This window comes from Alexandromys fortis, unplaced genomic scaffold (genome assembly GCF_014885135.2).
Source record: "Alexandromys fortis isolate MF-2015 unplaced genomic scaffold, M_Fortis_MF-2015_v1.1 scaffold_63, whole genome shotgun sequence".
In the NCBI taxonomy this organism is placed as follows: Eukaryota; Metazoa; Chordata; class Mammalia; order Rodentia; family Cricetidae; genus Alexandromys; species Alexandromys fortis.
The window spans coordinates 7114451-7137568 of record NW_026067953.1 but is presented as its reverse complement, the minus strand read 5'-3'; the positions used below and the strand labels follow the sequence as shown (position 1 = coordinate 7137568).

Below are 23118 nucleotides of genomic sequence, written 5' to 3'. Positions count from 1 at the left end.
ACCTTTCTCATGCCCTGGCACAGATGGATTTAATAGACCAGAACTTGCAATGAATCTAGAAGACCAGAGACATCTATCTAACTGCTGGAGTAGTATCTTCAAGGAGAGTTATGGAGAAGTCTGTGGGCAACGTTCACTGCTAAGGGGCTTCCACCAAGCTCTTCAGTCAGACCTGGGCCCTCTGGTGGTTAAAAGCACCAGAGGTTGGAAAGAAGAGTGAACCCTGGAATCAAGGACCAGCTAGACCCTGCCAGCCTCTTTGTGGATGCCTTCTACTGTCTAAACATGGCGGTTGTCAGGGATTAGAAACTCTCTCACCTCTACCATCCAAAATTTGGCCAAATTCCTCTTTTGGACATTCCCTCCCATTATTTATTTATTTATTTATTTATTTATTTATTTATTTATTTATTGAGACAGGGCTCTCTATGTAGTTGTTCTAGAAATTGCTATGTAGACCAGGCTGGCCTTGAACTGACAGAGATGTGACTGCCTCTGGCTCATGAGTGTTTGAATTAAAGGCACGTATGACCATACCCAGCTTCGTTTTAGCCAATTTAACTCAACCATAAGATAAAAGATAAAAGTCTTGGGGAACGAGGCTCATCTTAGGCAAGTCCGCATGGATACTAGAGAACGGAACTTGGGTTGAGTGATTTTTTTTTTATTTTGTTATTCACACAGCATTTACTTGAAGTAGGCATTCCGGTTTTCTCTGCTACACTCAGGAGGCCAGAAGCCTGTGCTCTGGAATCCTGGGGCATTTCCTGTGGCTTGCTCCCAGCTCTCACATCCTGTTTGCCCAGCTGCTCCCCCCCCATCACAAGTGATTGTACTGGTAGGAATCCCTCTTTTATCTGGGATCACATACTTAATTAAGATGCCCGCACTGTTGCATCTTACCTTAAATACTGAGTAGTTTTTTAAATTAGGCCTTCAGTGAAACTACCAACTTCATAGTGCCACGAAGTTTCACTGATCTGTGGGTTTGGAGGAGGGAGATATAACACTAGAGAGGAAGGTGGTTTTATAGGACGGGCACTGATATTGGAGGCCTTATCATAATTAGGCATTGATGATCATCCTCTAGGACATATTTCTCTAGAAGAGAGTTCTGTGACTAAATTTGGAAAATGGAAGATTAGCAAAAAAAATATAGTTCATAGGTTGTTCCGATGCTAATGCGCACTGTGAATTTCAAGGGAAGCAACTGAGTTGTCTGTTTTCTTAAGTTACATGGCTCTTGGGTCAATTCAACCTCTCCGGGGCCAGTGTCGCCAGGACCATGAAGGTCACAGGACTCATTTTGAAAAAGATAAGTATAATCTTTACTTTTTAGTAATCTGGAAGCCTCCCTACAAATTCTGTACATTTATGTGATAATTGCCCCAGCCAGCATTGAGATACTTACCATAGGAGGTATAAAAGGAAAGGGCCAGTCAACTCTGACAATTTTATGGGGATTCCTCCATAAAATTGGGGGATATATGGTGTTGTAGTGGACACATTTAATATTAATACTAATATCTGGAAGATTTTATATAAGCAGACTTAGCTTCTTTTGTTGTTTTATATGTACGGGTGTCTTGCAGCATACACCCATATCTGCCTGCAGAGGCCAGAGAGGATGCTGGAGCCCCTGGAAACTGATGGCTGTGAGCTGCCACCAGGTGCTGGACTCAAACCCCGGTCCTCTGTAAGAGAGCCACTGAAACATTTTATTCAGCTTATAATTAAACTTTTTATAAAACATTAAAAATCATAAAAACCACAACTTCGCCCTGTTGAACAAAAAGGTACAGAAACACCGCTAGCAAGAAAGGACTCTCTGTATTCAGAGTTCATCAGGCCAACAGCTTTCCCTCTTGTCCTCACTCAGCGAGAGAGAGAGAGAGAGAGAGAGAGAGAGAGAGAGAGAGAGAGAGAGAGAGAGAGAGAGAGAGAGAGAAGGGTGTTTATGTGTGTCTGTGTGTCTGTCTGTGCACAGCGTGTGTTCTCCCAAGGGCGGGGGGAGGGGAGGAGCCAGAGGGGAGGGCGAGCAGTAACTGCAGAGCAGGGGCGGGGCTCCCTCTAGAAGGGGCGGGCTGTTCTGGGGCGGGGGGAGGTTCAGGTGAGGGGGCGGGGCACCTGAAGGGTGTGGCGTGAGGGGCGGGACGAGGGGCGTGGCCTCGGAGGTGCTGGGCGGAGCTGAGCTCCGCTGAGGCTGAGCTCCGGTGTCAGTTACAGGTAGCCGGCCCGCAGGAGTGGAGGCTCCGGCTCGGCGCAGGGTGCAGCGAGGGCGCCCACGCCTCGAGAGCCGCGGGAGAAGACGCCCGGGAGAACGCGAGACCTCGGCGGGGAGCTGCGGCGGCTCAGGTGCGCTTCTCCCTCCCGGCGGGTTTCCGTCTCGGAGTCTTGAGCTTTCTCTCTGTCGAGGGTCGCGGTGACCCGAGGGCAGCGGGGGGCGAGGCCCGGCCGCACGGCGTGGCCTGCGGTCTCTGCGCTGATGCGGGACCCCGGCGTGCGGCCCCGAGCCTGCCCTGGCCCGCGCTGGCTCAAGAGCCGCAGGTGCTCTCCCGGGAGAGGCGAGCGAGGCGAGCTGTCTAGAGTTCAGCTGCTAAACTTCTGAGACTCCGGGAAGCCGGGAAAGGGGGTGACCGTGTCATTTTCCTGTGTTTAGCACAGCGCTGTAGGATTTCCGCCTCTTCCGTGCTGTTCTGTTTTCCCTTCCAGGACTTTCTTTTAATATAGGGAGATAGAATAGTTAAGTTGTGGGAGAGATGCCAAGCCAAACCTCGTCTTTAAAAGAATCACGTAAAATGTTTTTGCTTTTGTAATTCAAATATTTTGATTCTCATTGCAGGTAGGCAGTCAATAGAATTGTGTTTTTTCTTTTACTGTAACAGAATCTACAACTGGTTTTCCCTACTTGTTTAATATTTAACTTTCTTAAAACAATTTCTAGACGGGACTATTAATAATATTTGCCTCTGAGGTTATAGATTTGTTTTTATCATCTCCTTTGTAATTTTTTTGTGTAGGCGTTGCTAATGAACATTTTGCCCGTATGACTAGGAGAGAAACAAAATATTTTTTTTACTCCTTCACGAAAATTTAAATAGGTCTTGAATTTTGCTTCGTTTGAGTTATAGCGATTCCTGAATAGAACTTGTCGATGAAGAAATAAACGCAGGTTGAGAGAAAACTAATTTGACATGCTCTTAGGACATTTGGCATGTTGTCCATTGGCACTAAGATTTATTCGTACTGGTTATATTTGAAACCACACTCAGAAGCCGTGTAAAGGTATAGCTCATTCGAGTAAGCTCCAAATTAGAAGAGAGGAAGGCTATGGGAATTATGAATACTTGAGTGTAGAGGCAATCAAGGAGACCGAGGAGTCTTGAGAAAAAAATGAGAAATTCTTGGAGACAGTGGTACTTACTGTCAGGAGAGTTTCAAAGAAGACTTCAAGTGACATGAATCAAACGGATCAGAAAATAAAGTGCCTTTTGACTTCGGTAGCCAAGGATAGGGTCTTTGCCTTCAGCACCCCTAATCGTAGTAAGATAGTCAGGGCAGACACCAAACTGGAAGGAGTTCGAATTGTGAATAGAGGATAAAAATATTGGGTGTAGAATTTATATTCTGAGAAAAGTTAGGCAGAGTGACAGCAGGTGGCCATTAGAGGGACCCTGTTAGAGTTGGAAAGAACGTGAAGATCATAGAATAGCTTTTTGCGAAAATTCATTGGCCTCTCTCAAACTGAAAACTCGGAACAAGTAGCTGATCATGATAAATAATAGCACTATTTATAAATTGTGAATACTGTTTTAGTACTGTTTTGTTTATTGGGTTCCGCAGTTGCTATCAGTATCTAAGCTACAAATATGAACTGTGTCAAACTGTATTTCAGGTGCGTATTTGGAGTACTTTGGTACTCCAAACTTGCTTTTAAGTTATTTGACTTCTTTAGGTATGGCCTAATGATTCTTGTAGATATCTTATGTGGAAATCAGATGTTTTTACTAAGTTACAATTGCTGGTTAGTGCTCTGGGTTTAATATGCGTTTAAAGGAAAATGCTCTTGGATTCAAATTTCTGTATAATGGGTTTCACTTTGATCTCCATTGTTGTTATTCTGAAGTTCAGACTAGTACTTTAATGAATATATTACTTAGGAGGATGGAAAGGACAGTTCAAAAGGAAAGTCTGATGACCACGTATTATATATGAATCTCTGATAGTTGTGCTGGTGGGATTTGATTTGGTGTAATCATTTTAAAAACTTTTTGGGCAGTATATAATAAGGTGAAGCATGCATAAACTGTATGCCGTTACTCAACAAAATTCCAGAAAATGTAAACATTACAGAAAACACATTAAGTTGTTACAATGAAAGAAAATGGGATGGAGTAAAAGGGGGCATTGTGTATCCTTTGGGAATGTTGGGTGTATTAATTTACTGGATTGTAATAATACCTTTTCCAAAATATTTATACATGAATTATTTAACTGTAAATTTTAAAACTGTGTAGTTTATTTCAGGACAGTTGTACATTGATAAAGTGAGAAAGTAAATAAAAGAGGAAGAAATGACAGATTTAAACATAGTTGCTTTCTTTGAATATTATAGCTATGTCAGGGCGATAAGATTGTGAATACTTTTAATTTTCTTCATTTTTATATTGTATTGTGAATATATTACTGAGAAGCTATTTAACATATGCAAAATGGCATTAAACACATCTTAGATTTAAAGAATAGAGATACTCATATACTTAAGAAATAAGATATATTCATGACTGAGATAGGCCTGTAATTCTCTTTCTTGGTTGGGTCTTTGTGTGGTTTTGGTATCAGGGTAACTGTAGCTTCATAAAAGGAATTTGGCAATGACTTTTCTGTTTCTATATTGTGAAATACGTAAGGAGTATAGGTATTAGCTCTTCTTGGAAGTTCTGGTAGAATTCTGCATTGAACCCATCTGGTCCTGGGCTTTTTTTGGAAGGGAGATTTTTGATAACAGTTTCTAGTTCTTCGTGACTAACAGGTCTATTTAGATTATTCACCTGGTCTTGGTTTAGCTTTGGTATATGGTACTTATCTAAAAAAATGTCCATTTCTTTTGCATTTTCCAGTTTTGTGGCATACAGGCTTTTGTAGTAAGATCTAATGATTCTCTGAATTTCCTCTGTGTCTGTAGTTATGTCCCCCTTTTCATTTCTGATCTTATTTATTTGCGTGTTCTCTCTCTGTTGTTTAATTAGTTTGGATAGGGGTTTGCCGATCTTGTTGATTTTCTCCAAGAACCAACTTTTTGTTTCATTGATTCTTTGGACTGTTTTCTGTGTTTCTATTTTGTTGATTTCAGCCCTCAGTTTGATTATTTCCAGTCTTCTACTCCTTCTGGGCACCTCTGCTTCTTTTTTTTCCTAAAGCTTTCAGGTGTGCCGTTAAGTCCCCAATGTATGCTTTCTCTGTTTTCTTTAAGTGGGCACTTAGTGCTATGAACTTTCCTCTTAGCACTGCTTTCATCGTGTCCCATAGGTTTGAGTATGTTGTCTCTTTATTTTCATTAAATTCAAGGAAGACTTTAATTTCTTTCTTAATTTCTTCCTTGACCCAGGTGTGGTTCAGTAGTTGATTGTTCAGTTTCCATAATTCGGGTTCTTAGAGAAGCTAAATAAGAAGGAGAACCCAAAGAAAAACATATAGGCATCCTCCTGAATATTAACCTTCATCAGGCGATGAAAGGAGACAAAGACAGAGACCCACATTGGAGCACCGGACTGAAATCTCAAGGTCCAAATCAGGAGCAGAAGGAGAGAGAGCACGAGCAAGGAACTCAGGACCGCGAGGGGTGCACCCACACACTGAGACAATGGGGATGTTCTATCGGGAACTCACCAAGGCCAGCTGGCCTGGGTCTGAAAAAGCCTGGGTTAAAACCGGTCTCGCTGAACATAGTGGACAATGAGGACTACTGAGACCTCAAGAACAATGGCAATAGGTTTTTGATTCTACTGCACCTATTGGTTTTGTGGGAGCCTAGGCAGATTGGATGCTCACCTTACTAGACCTGTATGGAGGTGGGTGGTCCTCGGACTTCCCACAGGGCAGGGAACCCTGATTGCTCTTTGGGCTGACGAGGGAGGGGGACTACGTTGGGGGAGGGGGTAGGAAAGGGGAGGCGGCTGGGGGGAAGAGACAGAAATCTTTAATAAATAAATAAATAAAAAAAAGAAAAAAAAGAAATAAGACATAATATATTTAAAATTGTCCTGTGCATTGTATATTTTTCCTTTTCTTGATTTGCTTTATAATTTTATTACATGCCTGTATGTTTCTAAAAATTGTATTGTTTAGTTTTGTCTGTTTCAAAGTAAAATATGAAACAAATTATTCTGTATGATTTGTGACTTATTTTTTTATATAAGGTGTCATTGTACTGCTCAGATTAGCCTCAAACTTGCCATTCTCCTGTCTCAGCCTTTCCAAGTAAAGGGATTATCGGTATCTACCACCACATCCTGTTCTATGACTTCAGCACTTTATTTTGTGATATTTTCTATGTTCATATACTATAGATCATTTGCTTTTTATTGCTGTATATCATCCTAATATATGACTTTCCACTGTTTACCCATAATTTTGTTGATGGATGTTTAGTGTACATTGTCACCCTTTATTTTATTTTTTACTTTTGCCATTAAAAACTCTTTTGTGATTCCCTTCCAGTCTGTTTCTTAATATCCATGTATATGAATTTCCTTGGCTTTTTAAATCCAAGATTAGAGCCATGGGTCTTTATTTTTGCTAGATAATATTGAGTTATTTTATATGGTGCCTGTATCAGTTATATCATCACAAGTAAGTGTTCTCATTCTTATTATCATATAAGACATTTGAACATTGGTGTTTTGCCTCAGATTTTCCTTTTGATGATCTAGTGAGTGAAAAATAGTATCCCACTAGGGAATTTAGTTTACTTTTCTTTAATTATTTATTATTTATCAACAATTATTTAATTGTTGAACGTTATGTAGTTCTATGGGGTTTCCATTTATAGCCTTTTCTTTTTATCTTCTAGAAGTTCTTTATCTGTTTTTGAAATTGATTGTTTGTTAATTATGTGTGTTTTTCCATTAGGTAGCTTGTCTCCTTAGTTTGTAGTGCTTTTGAAGAACATACCATATATTTTAATATAGCTGGCTGTGCCAACTTCTTTTAGGTTTCTACTTTTGGTGTCTTGTTTAATCTTTCCCTTATTTCATCTTGCAAAAATGTAGTTTTATGTTTTCTGCTGGAAGCTTTAAAATGTTACCAAGGTGTGCATCTCTCATTTTTTCCATAACACCTAAAACTCCAGTAAAAAATAGTCTACGAAAAACTGATATTAGGGCCAAGGAGATGATTTGGAGAGTGAAAATGCCTGTTCTGCAAGTCTTATAACCTGAGTTTTGATCCTAGAAACACAGGGGACACAGGTAGAAAGCTAGATAAGAAGCAAACAGAAAATCTGCCTGTAGCTTTGTGGGCCAGGTAGCCTGCAGAGTAGAGTGGCTGAAACAAAGAGGCCCTGCCTCAAAACAAAATGGAAGGAGAGAACCAACTCTCCAAAAGTTGCTCTTTGACCTCCACAAGCACAGAACAGCATATGTGTACCCTCACATACACACAGTAAATAAAGTTAATCAGGAGCCCATAACAGCAAGCCATTTAAGCTACATAGCTGCTTTAAGACCATCCTAAACTACCAAGCAGCAAGACTTTCTTTGTCTTAAGACAACCATAGCTAGGGGTATAGATTAGTGGTTAAGTGCTTGCTAAGTAAGCATATGGAAAGCCATGGGTTTCATCCTCAGTATCACAAAAAGGGGAACAAATTCTTTCGTATGTATAGCCCTAACCTATGTGTAAGTATTTTCTTGTGTGTTTGTGAAGTGGGAGGATCTAGTTTTGTTTTTTCCCCCATATGGGTAATCATTTATTGAATTATCTAATTAATTTTCATCCTAGTGATGTCTGTCATGTGACAAATTTCTGTATATTTGTGAGTGTTTTGAAGTTATTGTTTCTTGAACTGTTTATGTATCCTTTATAGTCTTGCTTTAGTTGTAGACGACATTATGCCATCTTTCTTGTAAAACTAGACTTCTCAAATTGTTCTGTTTTTCCTTTTCTCTTTTGTAAGTAAACTTTTACTTTTTATAATTGCTTTAAACAAGTACTATAATCACGTTCGGTAACAAAACAAATCAAAATAACAAAACAAAAAACCTAATGATACTCTAATGTCAAGCATATTGACTGTAAATCTTGTCCCATTTCACCAAGGCTAATTTTACATTAAAAAGTAAATATGGGAGTTTATTTTGGAAACATAGTAAGTTGCAGTATTTAGAACAAATATGCTGAAAGCAACTAAGAATATTAACAAATGGGAATTAGAATGTCAAAAACCTAAGAGAATGGTGGAAATATGAGAGCCAGGAGCTCTGAAGTTCTATTTGCTTGAAGGACATTTGCTTAACTAGGGAAGTTTGATGGCTGTGAAGTATTTGCACTATTTGTAGTGCGGAGGACACTTGGCGTTCAACCAGAGCATGTTGAAGATAAACTAAGGAGAACCTCTTTCCCTAATTCTAAGTTCCCAAAGGGATGATTTGTTGAGAAAGGATTGAAAAATTACTCTACCATCTTCAAAGAAACAAAACAAAAACACTGTAAGGAAAGTTGCCTTGATGCTAACTAAAATAGAAGGGGAGAAAAGCCTGTCCTTAGCAAGATGTAACCATCGGGTAAACTAAGTGGGGTGGGTGGGTGGGGCTGTGGGGTATGGGAAGTGGTTATCCTTAGTAAACTTAAAAAGGAAAGGATCTTTTTTTGTTTGTTTGTTTTTGTTTTTCGAGACAGGGTTTCTCTGTAGCTTTAGAGCCTGTCCCAGAACTAGCTCTTGTAGACCAGGCTGGCCTTGAACCGACAGAGATCCACCTGCCTCTGCCTCCCAAGTGCTGGGATTAAAGGCTTGGACCACTACCACCCGACCAAAAGGGTCTACTTTTAATTATTTACGCTGTTCAAGTACACCATTCAGGAACAATCTTATGGTTTCCCCAAAGCACTGGCTCTCAACCTTCCTAATGCTGTGACCCTTTAATACAGTTCCTCATGCTGTGGTGGCCCCCTAACAACAAAAATATTTTATTGGTACTTCATAACTGTAAATTTTCTACTATTATGAATCATAATATAAATATTTAATATGCAAGATATGATATGTGAGTTATGACCCACAGGTCGAGAAACACCACCCTAAAAGGAACCTCGTATCCATTTGTATTGTAGTAACTTCCTATTTTCTCTCCTCTAGCTTCTGGCAATGCTAATTTATTTTGTGTTGGATTTGCCTATGAATAGAATCATATAATATGATCTTCATGTCTTTTTTTTACTTAGCATATTGTTTCCAAGGTTTATCCATGGTATAGCATGAATTGGTACATCAGTCTTTTTTGTTCTTGTTAAATAATACCCATTGCATAGACAAATATATGTTTCATTTTGTCTTTTTACTGTTTCTATTTCTTTAGTCTTCTGAGTAAGACCAATATGAACATTTGTGTTCAAGTTTTTTTTGCATGAAAATATGGTTTTCATTTTTATAGGTATATTAAACCAGAAATGGAATTCCTAGGTCATATGGTAACTTTTAGTTATGTTTTTGGGGGAATACCACGGCATTTTTAACAATGTATCTACACTATTTTACATTCTTACCAGCAATGTGTGATGGCTCCAGTGTTAATTTATATATTTTGTATTTGGACAAATGTCAAATTCTTTGCTATTATAGTTGTCAAAACATGAATTTAAAATAATCAAGTAAGCAGTTACAAATACATATCCTTACAGATGTCAGTTTTTATAAAATAGTTTATTGCGTTCTCAATGAAAGTATCATCAGATTTTTTTTTCACTTGGAATTAGACCAGACTGCAGAGTTTATTGGTAAGATCAGACAAGCATGAGTAGCTTAAAAAACAAAAACAAAAATATTGAAAGCGAAGAGCAGTAAGTATGACTGGCCCTGCTATACATTTTAATCCTTAAAACTAAAATCACATGGCATTGATACAAGAATACATTGACCAATGGAAGAGAATAGAAAATACAGAAACACACCCAATTATATATCAAAATTTAATATTCTAATAAAGGGAACATCCTAACAGTGGTGGAGGAAATAAGATTTTTTAAAGACATTTTGTATTTCATCTATCAATTTATTTATTTTGTGTGTGAGTTTTAAGCATAGAGGTAAAATTCGGAATGTTTTACCAGTTTACAAGTTATCTCTACATAAGGGCCTTGCTAATCTCCATATCATTCTAGTTTTAATATATGTGCCGCTGAAGTGAGCTCATGGAATTTTGAGTATGTGGTGTTTGTGGTACTGGGGTAAGATAGGTTTGAATACATTTTTCATCCCATGCACCAGGATGATCATATAAAAAATAACATACTCATTAAAATAGCTTGAAGAAGCCAGGCGGGAGTGATGCACACCTTCAATCCCAGCACTCGGAAGGCAGAGGCAAGCAGAGATCTGTGAATTCGAGGCCAGCCTGGTTTATATAGTGTGTTTCAGGACAGTCAAAGCTACACAGAGAAACCCTGTCTTTATAAATAAACAAAGCAAACAAACAAAACACTTGAAAAGATGGATAAATTATTTATGACCTAGATATGGAGAAATTTTTCTATGACTTAGTCTAGCTGAAAAATAAAAAGCATAGACATAATTACATATATAGGTATGTATATGATCATATGTTTATATATCCAAAGTGCTTTAGAATCTGAAACTTCAGTTCTAATATAATTCTATAAGTAGAAAATTTCACATCAAAAACAAAATTACTTTTGGATATATAATATGAAAAAATAAATTTCATACTTAGAAGATCTGGTTTCTTCCCTAGATATCCTATTATATATGTATAAATATTGCAAAATACAAAATCTGTAACACTTCTTTCTGATGGCAAGAATTTTAGATAACAGATACTCAATCTGTATATATGTGTCATATTTTTGTGTGTATAGATATATATGCAATTTGGTGTTTGGTCCTGGGGATATCATTTAGGACTTCTCACCTGCTAGGCAAGTGTTCTGTCACTGAGCTACATCCCAAGGTTATACAAACACTTTTACATAACGACAATCAAAGGAAGAAGCAAATGACAGGTTAAAAGAACATTTCTCACTTATATGTTAGACATGAGCTAATCTCTGAGATACATAAAAAGTTCTAAACTAGATAAATGAGAGTTTATGAACACAGATAATTCACAGAAATAACTGTACTTTAGTCTTATGTGTTAAATGATGCTCAACATCATATTTTAAGGATTTAGTTATTTTTATTTTATGTGTTTTGCCTGCATGTAGGTAGGTGTACCACATGAGTGAAGTACCCGCGGAGGCCAGAAGAGGTTGTTGGAGTTAGAGACTATTGTTAACTGCCTTGTGGGTGCTGGGAATTGAATGCCAGTCCTCTGGAAGAGCAGCCAGTATTCTTAACCACTGAGCCATCATCATCTCTCCAGTCCTTACCAATAGGATTTTTAATAAGGAGATACAACTTAAGACAACAGAGGCCAATCATTTCTTTTATCACACTGACAGAACTGCAGAATTTGAAGAGCACTTGCTGGTGACAAATGTGATTTTATATGCTCTGTTGTGAATATGAAACAGTAGTGGTTCAGAGAAATTTTAGTACTACAAGCAGAATACACATATATAATTTTTGACCCAGTAGTCCTATAGCTTACAGATACATACTAAGAACTGTCTGAGTAATATATGTACACAAAACTAGTGTACTCTTTCTAATAGCCAAAGGTACAGCAATCTAAATATTATCTTGAATTCAACAAAATGACTCTTAATGGAAACCATAGGTGAAACTAAATAAAAAGTTTATTAAACTTGTTCATGTTGCTAATGTTAAATTTTTGTATATGATAATGCTATTACAATTATTTTTAAAAAATGCCTTTTAGAAATGTTATGATATAATCCATTTCAGATAGTTTGTTTTAATACTTGAGCTAGTGAGAGCGTCTCAAAAATTAACTTCTGAGGCCTCTGTCACATCTTTTAGTGCTTACTGTTTAAGTATTTTAGATTAAATTATATGATTGGCATTTATTTCAAAGTAAACCAAAAGTATATAGGACAAGTGAGAGGTAGAGATGAAATAAGATTTGCCATGAGTTGAAAATAGTTTAATTTTGGTGACTTTGTTATTGTAGGTTCTCTTTGTGTTTAAATTTCCCACAAAAATGTATAGAATTTAAGTAGGTGTAAGTGAAGAGAGTCCCGTTGGACAAGCACATTGATAGTCAGGGTAGAAAATTGGGCAGAAAGTTCTCTTGTACCATGTTCCTGATAAATATAATACATGATCCATTTGCAATATATCTTATTTGTGTGCTTGCCCTTTCTCCCACCGCTGTGTGCGAATGATAAAATATTTAAGATATATTTTTCTGTTAGTTTAATTTTAAGGATTAAGATAAACTTACAATGTTTATAGTGATTTGCTTATTAGGTTGCAGTTACAAAGGATTTGGATTATCAAAATAATTGATGTAGAGGAAGTGAAATTTTTCTGTCATACTTTTATGACAGTTATATCTTCTTTTAAGTTTTACTTGAATATAAACCTATATATAGCAGATGTAAGATAATATTGAAAAAGGTATTTTCTTTCTCAAATTGTAACAATGAAATTTTTATGTAGTAATTTCAAGTATGTTGTTCAGATAAGTTATAAAGATCCTAGGTTATATAAAATCATATAGATGAGAAAAAATTTATCTTCCTCTTAAATATTTTTTTCAGAGCCCTCATTATGCATTAGAAAGACAAATAGTATGACTTGTTATTGATAATCTGTGACAGTCACAGTGAAATTTCATGCTTTCTCTTCTACCAGCAGGTTGATATTGGAAGTTTTCTGATTATTAGAAATTGAATGTAATGGCAGCAGAATGTATAAAGAGTTGCTGTAGAGGATGTTTCTATGGTGAAACAGAAGAGCACAAGTGTGAGTATTATTTTGATTTTGATAAACACTTGCTTGGTACCTTCTTTGGCATTTAATAATGCATGAGTAAATTAGGAATGTTTTCTGACTTTGATGGGAAGGTAGACTAGGTTGTTGCTTCAGAACTTGTAGGGACCCTGAAGTATAGTGGAGAGACTATTTCAAACCATGAGACAACCCTGGACATCACTATAAAGAGGGTAGTACTTGCCGTGGGAATCTGAATAGGATTTGCCAAGCTGGTGGAAAGAAGGAAGTACAAAAATCTATGAGGTGGACATAAGCAGGTGAATGTAAGGAGAGAAGTGTGCTTGGGAAACAGTACACTCTGATAAATGCGTTGATGCAAATAAAGATAACTTCTACTTTATGTTCAGTTACATTAAAAATATCTTGTGAATGAATGGTCACTGTGCTGGCCAGTTTTATGTCCCAACTTGACAAAAGCTAGAGTCATTTGGGAAGAGGGAACCTCAACCGAGAAATTCCCCCCACCAGATTTTCCTGTAGAAAAACCTGTAGCACATTTTCTTTATTGATTATTGACCTGTTTGTGTGGGGCAGCTTATGTGGTCCTGGGTACTGTAAGAAAGCAGGCTCAGCTAGCCAGTCAACAGAACTTCTTGGCTTCAACCGTAGTTTCTCCCTTAAGTTCCTTCCCTGAGTTCCCTAGATGTTGGGCTACAGGCTATTAGCTGAAACATAAACCCTTTCTTCCCTAAGTTGACTTTGGTCATGATGTTTTATCACAGCAGTAGAAACCCATATAAGATGATCACTGAAGAAGAAACTCAGAACATTATCAAGATTCACATTTATGAAAGATTCCTAGACTAGCTTTTCCTTTTATATTGTATCGTTTATCTCTTCAGGGTTAAGATTATAATTTTACTCTCTGGTTATTTTATTACTTGTAGGGTAGAACTTCTTAGTATATATTTGGATATGACATTTTATTAGTCTGGTTTTTTTTTAATATCAATAACACAGTACCTCTGCTTATTACAAACTGGATAAGAGGTTTATTTTGGCCCTCAATTCTAAAGGTCAAAGGTGGTGATGGTTTTCTTGCTGGTAGTATCCTAAGGCAGTACAGAGAATCACTTGATAGGAAAGTAGGGAATGAACACATATAACTTGATCTCTCTGAGTCTCGTATAAAGCCACCAGAAATCAACCATGGATTCTCTACCTTCCCAAAGGCCCTATATCTAAACACATGATTTAGTTTAAGTTTCCATAGATAGTTTTCCTTTCCTTACTATGTGGATTGTGTATTTAATACCCTTACCTTAAGGATTAAATGTCAACTCATGGGGGATACACTTACACCATATCCAGTCTATATGCAGTCTATAGCAGAAAGTTTCTGTTTTACATTAAATCTTTCCATAAATTCCTGTACGATAGTAGTTGTGCTTTTATTCATTCTACAGATGATACTAACTATACATAAAGATCAGCTGTCCTTTTCCACCCTATCTTAGGTTATACAGTTATGTGTATACTATTTTAGAGAATAGATAAAGTGCTCTGTAGATGTTCAGGCAGGGTGAATTGCTAATATAATAAATATCTAGTCAATATATATTTTATTTGGTGATTTGTTGGAGAGTTTTGTAAACTTGAAGACTTTTGGCTTCTTCTCAGAATTGACTTATGTATTTGAGACTCAGGTTTGCCCATAGTTTTAACAACAAATATTGCTTTGTTTATAACATTTTAAACTGACTAGGTTTTTATTCATTAAATTGTGAAATAAACTTGCTTTCCATCAGTGAGCTCTTGTGAGAATGACTCCTAAAAACTGCTTTTCCTGCCCTACTAGGATAATGTGCTTTGGCAGTAACATATTCATTGATCAATGTAGATTCCACAACTGCTTGTTCGAATCAAAAGTAGTTTGTATCAGAATGTTTTTTCTAAAATTATTTTAAAAAGGCCCGGCATGCTGTCACACACAGTTAGCCCTAGCATTCTAGAGGCAGAAGCAAGTAGTAGAAGCCAACAGAGCTCTGTGAGTTCCAGGAAAGTATAGTTTACATAGCAAGTTCCAGGTTAGCTAGATTTACATAGTAAGTTCTTGTCTCAAAACAAAATAACAAAATAAAGTGAAAATAAAAAATAATAGTGATTTAAAAAATACTAACCATTTTGGGTTTAGATTATTACATGTAATCTATATCCATAATTGTGATTTACTTCTGATCTTTTTCTTCCTTTGAATGCAGCTTCTATGGAAAGGGACTTTAAAGCATCAGTCTCAAATGGCCAGAACACCATCTGTACACCTCCACTGACTTCTGTTTCAGTAAAGCCCCAAGTTGGCTGTAGTGAGGATTATTTGCTTTCCAAATTACCATGCGATGGCAAAGAAGTACCATTTGTGGTGCCCAGGTTTAAATTATCTTATATTCAGCCCAGGATGCAAGGAACTCCCTCACATCTGGATGAATTAGAAGGTAAGCAATAAAATCACATGATTTAAAAATCAACATGGACCATTTAAATACTGTTAATGGTGTTATTTTGCTTTTTATATCTTTCATGCAAAATTTGTACAAATATTTATATTTTGAGTTTTATAAGTTCTTTTCTGTAGAACAGCTTAATGAACAGTATTTTTGAAATGTCCCACTGTAGAAACTGATCATAAATAGCATTTATATGTAGCTTGGCTTAAGAATAATATATTTTTACTTATATGTGTATGTATTTATGTCTGTGTATACTACATGTTTTTTGATGTCTGTGGAGGCCAGAAGAGAGTAGTGGATGTCATGGAGCTCGAAGTACAAGTGGCTGTGAGCTGCCCAATGTGGGTGCTGGACATTAAACTTGAGTCCTCTGGTAGAGTAACAAGTTCTTTTAACTGATGAACCATATCTCTTGCTCCTCCAGTTTGAGTTAAAAAAATATAGGCATATTCTTCTTTATGCATTTAGAAAAAAAGTAAAAGAATTCAATCATTAAAGAATGAAATAGGGAACAAGCAATCTGCTTCCTGGTTATCTCTCTTTCCTTCTTCCCATTCTGCTTTTCTTTTCCTCCCTTTCTTACTCCCTTCTTTCCTCTTCAGGTTTGATCCCCAAACTGAATAGATACATGAATAAGGTAGATTCATTGACTGAAATCTGTCTGACTCAGATTAATTAAAGATTAATTAAGTTAGTTAGTAAGGACATATAGCTCTTATTTTAAAAAATAATTTGTATTAGACCATTGAATATTTAAAAATAATTTATATTAGTTCATTGAAATATTGTCAGTCACAGTGGCTTTTCCTTACAAAATTTTATTAGAAAAATTTCAAGCATATAAAGGACTCAAAAGGATTTAACAGTAATACCTCTGTGTCTAAAACTTAAATTGTCCCATTAGCATTTTACTATATAATTTTTATCATTAACCTATATAACTCCATCTTTCTATTCAATATTAATCCTCTCTTTTGCCTGCCTCTGCCTCCCAAGTGATGGGATTAAAGGCGTGCGCCACCACCGCCCGGCTTACAATGTACTTTCTTAAAATGCTTTTTTAATTGCTGAGTGATGGTGGCACAAGTCTTTAATCCCAGCACCTGGGAGGCAGAGGCTCCAAAGCTACAGAGAAACTCTGTCTTAAAAAACAAACAAACAAACAAGAAACCCGAAAATATACTTTTGAATTTTGTGTGTACTTGCTGAGTTTCAAATATGCTATTTATTGAATATTGACAGAGACATGTAAAACCCATGTCAAGAAATATAATACTTGTCCACGTGTTTTTCTGTTTTTTCTTCTTTCTGTTTTGAGATTCTGATTTTACATAGTCTGATTTTTTGCTATTCTGTGGGTCTCTGATACTCATTCATTTCCTCAATTACTTTTCTTTTGTTTGAGAATAATTGGCCCATTTCAAGTTCATGATCTTTCTCATTTGTCATCCTTATTCTGCTTTTGTTTATTTTCTGAATATTTTATTTTAGGCATTGTGTATTAGGATTTGTATTTGGTTCTTTTTGTATATTTATTTTGCCACTTGTAACTTACTATTATATTATTGTAGAAGTATTTTATGTCTTTTTCTAGTTATAGTGGTGTATCTGTGTTAATTTCAGTACCTAAGTCATCTATCTAGATTTAGGTTCTATCTATTCCTTTTCCTTTGAAAATAGGTCACATGGTTCAGCTACTTTTTATGTGGACTAATTTTGGTTTATATTCTGAATATTTAATGATATTGTGGAGACTCTAGATTTGGCTATATTGATTTGACAATCCTATTTCCCTTTTCTACCCTTCCTGTCTTCCCTCCAGAGTGGTAACTTGGTTGAACTTGGACTACAAATCTTGCATTAGGGGTCAGCTCTTGAGTTTTGGTTTCAGGGATTAGCCAGATATTTGATCGAACTTTATCAAAATTTAGAATTTCTCCTTTCCAGGATTTTAACCTTTCTTTCAGTATGCCTGGTTGCCTGGAATACTGTTCTCAGGTTAATCTGCCTTTCACTCTCTGAGTTTTGTCTGCTCTGTTGGCTTTGGCTTTGGCTTACACTGAAAATCAGTCATCTGAAACAGATAACTCACTTCATGTGTTACACACTACTTTTCTTTATACTGCAGTACTTTTAGGAATTTTACTTGTTTGGTTAGTTTTCCTTTTATAACTTATTGTTGTCTGTAGGACATACTGGGATTGTTGAAATGGAAGTGATTTTTTTTCGTTAAGGAAGAAAAATGAACCCAGTGCATGGCCCTACCACAGTAACCCACTGTTATTTTGCATATATCAAGTGTGTCTCAAAAAATAGTTTTAAAATTTGTGACTCAGGGAGTCACTGATCAGTGGATCAGTTACCTGTTATTTACATACGTGTGTATGTGGGTGCTCATGTGGAACTTAGAAGGCAACTTGAAAGAGTCAGTTCTCTCCTTCCACCAAAAGGCTTTAGGGATTAGCCTAGTGTTGTCAGGCTTGGGGAAAAGTACCTTTCTTTCTTGACAGGACTCCCTTTTTTTAATCATATATGTTGAAAATATTCAAATTAAACCATTGTTTTAGGGTTAATTAGTAGTAGTTAGGGTTTCTATTACTGCAGTGCAACACCATGATCAAAAGGCAAGATAGGAAGTAAATAATTTATTTGGCTTATACTTTCCTATCGCTATTCATCACTGAAGGAAATCAGGCAGTAACTCAAACAGGGAAGGGACCTGGAGGCAGGAGTGTTGGTGGAGGCCACTTGTTAGTTCCTGGCTGCCCAGACCACTTAATCACTCAGAAACTATATTATTTGCAATACTGTTTGGCCAATATCTTAAGTGTAATGCTAGTTAGCTCTTATATCCTAAACTAACCCATTCTATTGATCTGTGTATCGCCATGTGGCTGCTGCTTACAGGGTAAAGTTCCAGCGAGTTTGTCTCTGGCAAAGGCAGAGGCTACATGGCTTCTCTCTGACTCCGCCTACTCTCTCCTCCTCTATCTACTTGGAACTCCCACCTAGTCCTATTCTGCTAAGCCACTGGCTGAAACAGATTTATTCATTAACCAGGAAAAGCAACACATAGAAGGAATTCCCACACCACAGGAGCTGATACAAAGGTCATGGAGGAGAGCTTGCTTCCCATGGTTTTCTCAGTCTGCTTTCTTATAGAACCCAAGACCACCAGCCCAGGGATGGCACCATCCACCATGAGGTAGACTCTCCCCCATCAACAGCTGATTAAGAAAATGCCTTACAGCTGAATCTTGTGGAGACATTTTCTCAATAGATATTCTCTCCTTTCATATGACTTTAGCTTATGTCAAGTTGGCATAAGACTAGCCAGCACAACCATATGTTTCGTCTTATGATCATATCTATGTATCTATAGACATAGATATAGATAGCTGCACACACACCATGTTTTCATATTTATTGATTTTAATGGCTCTATAGTATCATCATATGGCTATACCATACTTTATTTAAAATATTTTTCTAGACAGATATTAGTTACTTTTCTGTTGCTATGATAAATACCATGACAAAAAGGAAGAAGAGTTTATTTTGGTTTTAGAGCAAGAGCAAGAATGAATCGTAATGGCGGGGAAACATTACAGCAAGTGGACAGAGCAGGAAGCTGACTGATCACATTTTAATCACATACAAGAAGCAGAGAGAATGAACATGAAGTGGGGCAAGACTTGAAACTCTCAAATGTCTCTCCTGCTCATAATGGTAGCATACTCTCCAGCAAAGCTGTACCTCTTAAAGGGTCTATAACCTCTCAACCAGTGCACCAGCTGAAGACCACTAGTTCAAATACATGAGCCAATGGGTACATTTTTCGTTCAAACCACAACAGAATGCTTTAATATTGTTTTCATAGTTAAAAAAGTAAGAAATATATAGCAATAGATGATAGGTTTTCTTTTGTTCTTTTCATGTACTTACTAGAAAACAAATTGAATTTTGAATTACATAGGTAAAAAATTTGCTTAACTCTTAAATTATAGGCACATTGAAAACCACACACACACACACACACACACACACACACACACACATATGAATATGAAAATTACCTAATTTGAGAAAGTCCTCTTGGATCCCAATTGTAGAAGTCAAATATATTTGTATTTGTGTGTATGTATGGTTGATGGAATGAGATGGGGAGGCAATCCTGAGACAACAGACTACTATCAATAATAACTAAAACTTTTTTAAGTGTTAGAAATTTGTTTTGTCCCATAATTTACTAACTGAAGGGTCTGAATACGACTGTCCCTTACTAGGTCCTTACTACACTGACAACAGATTTTATCATTAAACTTTAAAAAAAAATCATTGCTTACCTGCCTATCTGCTAAAGATAATAGACATTTTGGCTTAAAAACTTTTAATTGTGGTTTTTAAGAGGAGTAGGCTATCATGTAGTGTTACATTTCATTTTATAGCACTGTGGTTTAGTAAACTGAAAGAAATTCTAGTTGAACCTTAGATATCATTGTGTACTGTCTGAAAGAAAGATATAAATTCTTTAGTGCTTTACTTATAAGAAAGAAAGTTGAAATGAGAATATTCTTACATTCTAGTAATACCTTATAAAAGTAATGAATTATCTTTGATGGTACTAACGATCTTTAGAAATAATAATAACAATAAATTTATATATTGTATTATATACAAATATATTTTATTTATATGCTATATAAATGCATTTATTTGTATGACATATAAAATATAAACATCTTATAAGTATATAAATTTTAATTTTATTATATGCAAATATTTATATATTATATTCCAATATTAAAACAATGCTCTTAGGGTTATTGCTACTCTTGTTGCCATAAAGTAAATCTTCTAGTAACATTTTGTTTATGTGCTAAATGATTTAAGTGTTAGTTTATAAGGTATGTAAATATGGCTCTCAGATATCACAACTCTTCAGAATCTTTCCTGCCTCTGTATTTTACTTGGATTATGCAGTTATGCCTGAACCAGAATGATGATAAAATTTCATATTATATCTCATATTTTATTTTTTCTTTTCTGAACTCATTGTAAATACTTTTTTAAAAAATCGTTTAGCTTAATTCAGAAAATACCAGTTTATTTTATTGGTTCAGTTTTAAGTAGAACAGAGAATCAAAGATGGCAGTAATTTAAACTTTAAAAAAATTTTATGTGTTTTGTGTGTACAAACTATGAGTGAGTGCATATTTGTGTTTGTGTGTGTATATACATGCACACATGCTTGTGGAGGTGAGAGGTTGACACTGCTTGTCTTCTATTGCTTCCCATCCTGTTTTTGAGACAATGTCTCTCCCTGATCTCAGAGCTCACCAAATGGCTGCATTGGCTGGCCAATGGGCTCTGGGAGTTCTGCTGTCTCTGCACTTTTAGAGCTAGTGTGACAGATAAGTGCCAACACACTTGGCTATTATGTGCTGGAGATCTAGAGTCAGGCAGACACTTATTGACTAAGCCATCTTCTCAGCCCTTAACTTAAAAAAAATAAGTGTGGGTGCATGCATGTAAGGAGATGAGAAGACATCCTCTGGTGACATTTTTAGTAACACATCTGCCTCCACTGAGAGAGAATCCCTCCCTAACGCTCATCAATTAGGCTGGATGGACTGGCCAGCTTGCCCTCCTAGCACTGGGATTACAGTACACACATCTATGCTCAGCAGCTTTGATGGGTTCTGGGAAGTAAATCCAGATCCTGGTGATTGTAAAGTAACGACTTTACTGACATAGCCATCAGAATTAGACCTTTGGAAAATCTTAGTTTATGCAATGTGTTTATTAAACCTGAAAGAATTTTTTAAAAATATTTATTTATTATTTATACAGAAGAGGGTACCAGACCTCATTGCAGATGGTTGTGAGCCACCATGTGGTTGCTGGGAATTGAACTCAGGATCTTTGAAAGAGCGGGCAGTGCTCTTAACCGTTGAGCCATCCCTCCAGCCCCCCTGAAAGAAATTTTTAAGTTGTTTTAGCCTTTTAAAATTGTAAGCTATCTTACATATGGAGGGAAAGACACAAAACAGAAATGTAAAGCTCAGTGATGTATTAAATAGTAAAATACATATAGAGGCACCACCCAAATAAGGAAAATAGAGAATTACCAGCAAGACTGCCTCTTATTCATTGTGGGTAATCAGTATCACAGTTGTTCTTATCATAAGTTTAGCTTTTCCTCTTAATGCATATGCACATGTTATGTGCTTATCCTGTTTTCTTGTCTTTATTTATTTGCTTAATTTTTCTTTTATTGAAAATAGATTTTTTTCATAAAATATATTCTGATTACATTCCCCCAACTCCTTTCAGTTCCTCCCTGCTTCTCCTCCCATTCTGATTCATATCCTTTCTGTCTCATCTTAGAAAGCAAACAGGCATCTAAGGAATAATAATAAAATAAGATAAAAATAAACAAGTCAGAATAAGGTAAAACAAACAGAGAAAAAGATCCAAGCAAAAAGTACAAGAAACATATATAGTCACAGAGACACACATGTTCGCACACACAGTAATCCCATAAAAACAAAATTGGAATGAAATGACCTAGTCAGCATATATTATTTTGTTCATGTATTTTTTATTCTTCCTCATGATTGTGAGATTTCATTCAAATAGCTAGTAATTTTAGTGTTTTCATATCCAAACTTAAGTATGCCTTATCATCCATTATTTGTTCTAAACATAAGGTATAGTATGCATATATATAATATTATATTATATACAAATTACACACACATATTACAAAACCACTGTAAAGTATCTTTTGTGACTCTCACATAATGGGCCAGTTGTATTTGGTTGCATGTGTTCTTCTCCCATTCTGGGGTCCTGTGTACTTTCTAAAGTAGCCTTTGATGAAAGTTTTTTAAGTTTTAATATAGTTAACACACTTTTATGATTGAATGTTCTGTGTTCAAAACCTTTATTACAAATAACTATAGAAGGTTTATTCATCTTTGATGTTTAATTTAGATCTGCTATCCACATATAATTTTCAAAATAAATATGATTAAATTGTCTTCCCCCATATTAGTATTCAATTAACTTAACCTTTTAGTAAAAAGACCATCTTTTCTCCACTGCTATATGAAGTCACATTGCTTATATATCAAATATCTGTAAAATATTTGCTCTTTCAGGGTCTTGTATTCTGGTTCATTAACCCGTTTTTCTGTTATACGAAAATTTAATTCTTTATATCCAGTACAAAAAAATTTTAATTTTTTTCTTCTTGTTCCTTTGTTTTCTAAAGATTTATTTTTATTTATATGTATGTGTATATGTGTCTCTGTGTTTGCCATGGTATGTTTGTGCCTGAGGAATCCAGAAGAGTGTGTCAGATCCCCAGGAGCTGGAGTTACAGGTAGTTGTGAGCTGCCTGACATGGGTGCTGGCTTCTGCACTCCAGTTCTTTGGAAGAGCAGCTAGTGCTATTTTTTTTTTAATTGAGAATAGGAAAAAAAAAGTTTCCGCCTCCACCCAGCCTCCCATTTCCCTCCCCCTCCCCCC

At 36.2% G+C, this 23118-nt stretch overlaps 1 protein-coding gene across 2 annotated transcripts in view; it reads left to right on the top strand.

Moving 5' to 3' along the window:
* Nucleotides 1-2211: 2211 nt before the first annotated feature.
* The window catches only part of Tc2n (tandem C2 domains, nuclear), a 48342-nt gene continuing 27435 nt past the window's right edge, over nt 2212-23118 (top strand). Inside the window, exons 1-3 of one of the 2 annotated variants that reach the window (XM_050151466.1) lie at nt 2212-2355; nt 12998-13105; nt 15337-15567. In XM_050151466.1, coding sequence (XP_050007423.1) covers nt 13039-13105; nt 15337-15567 — 298 coding nt within the window. In that variant the 5' untranslated portion in view covers nt 2212-2355; nt 12998-13038. Of the gene's footprint in view, nt 2356-12994; nt 13106-15336; nt 15568-23118 lie in introns of both variants that reach the window. The other variant, XM_050151468.1, reaches the window with a different exon arrangement.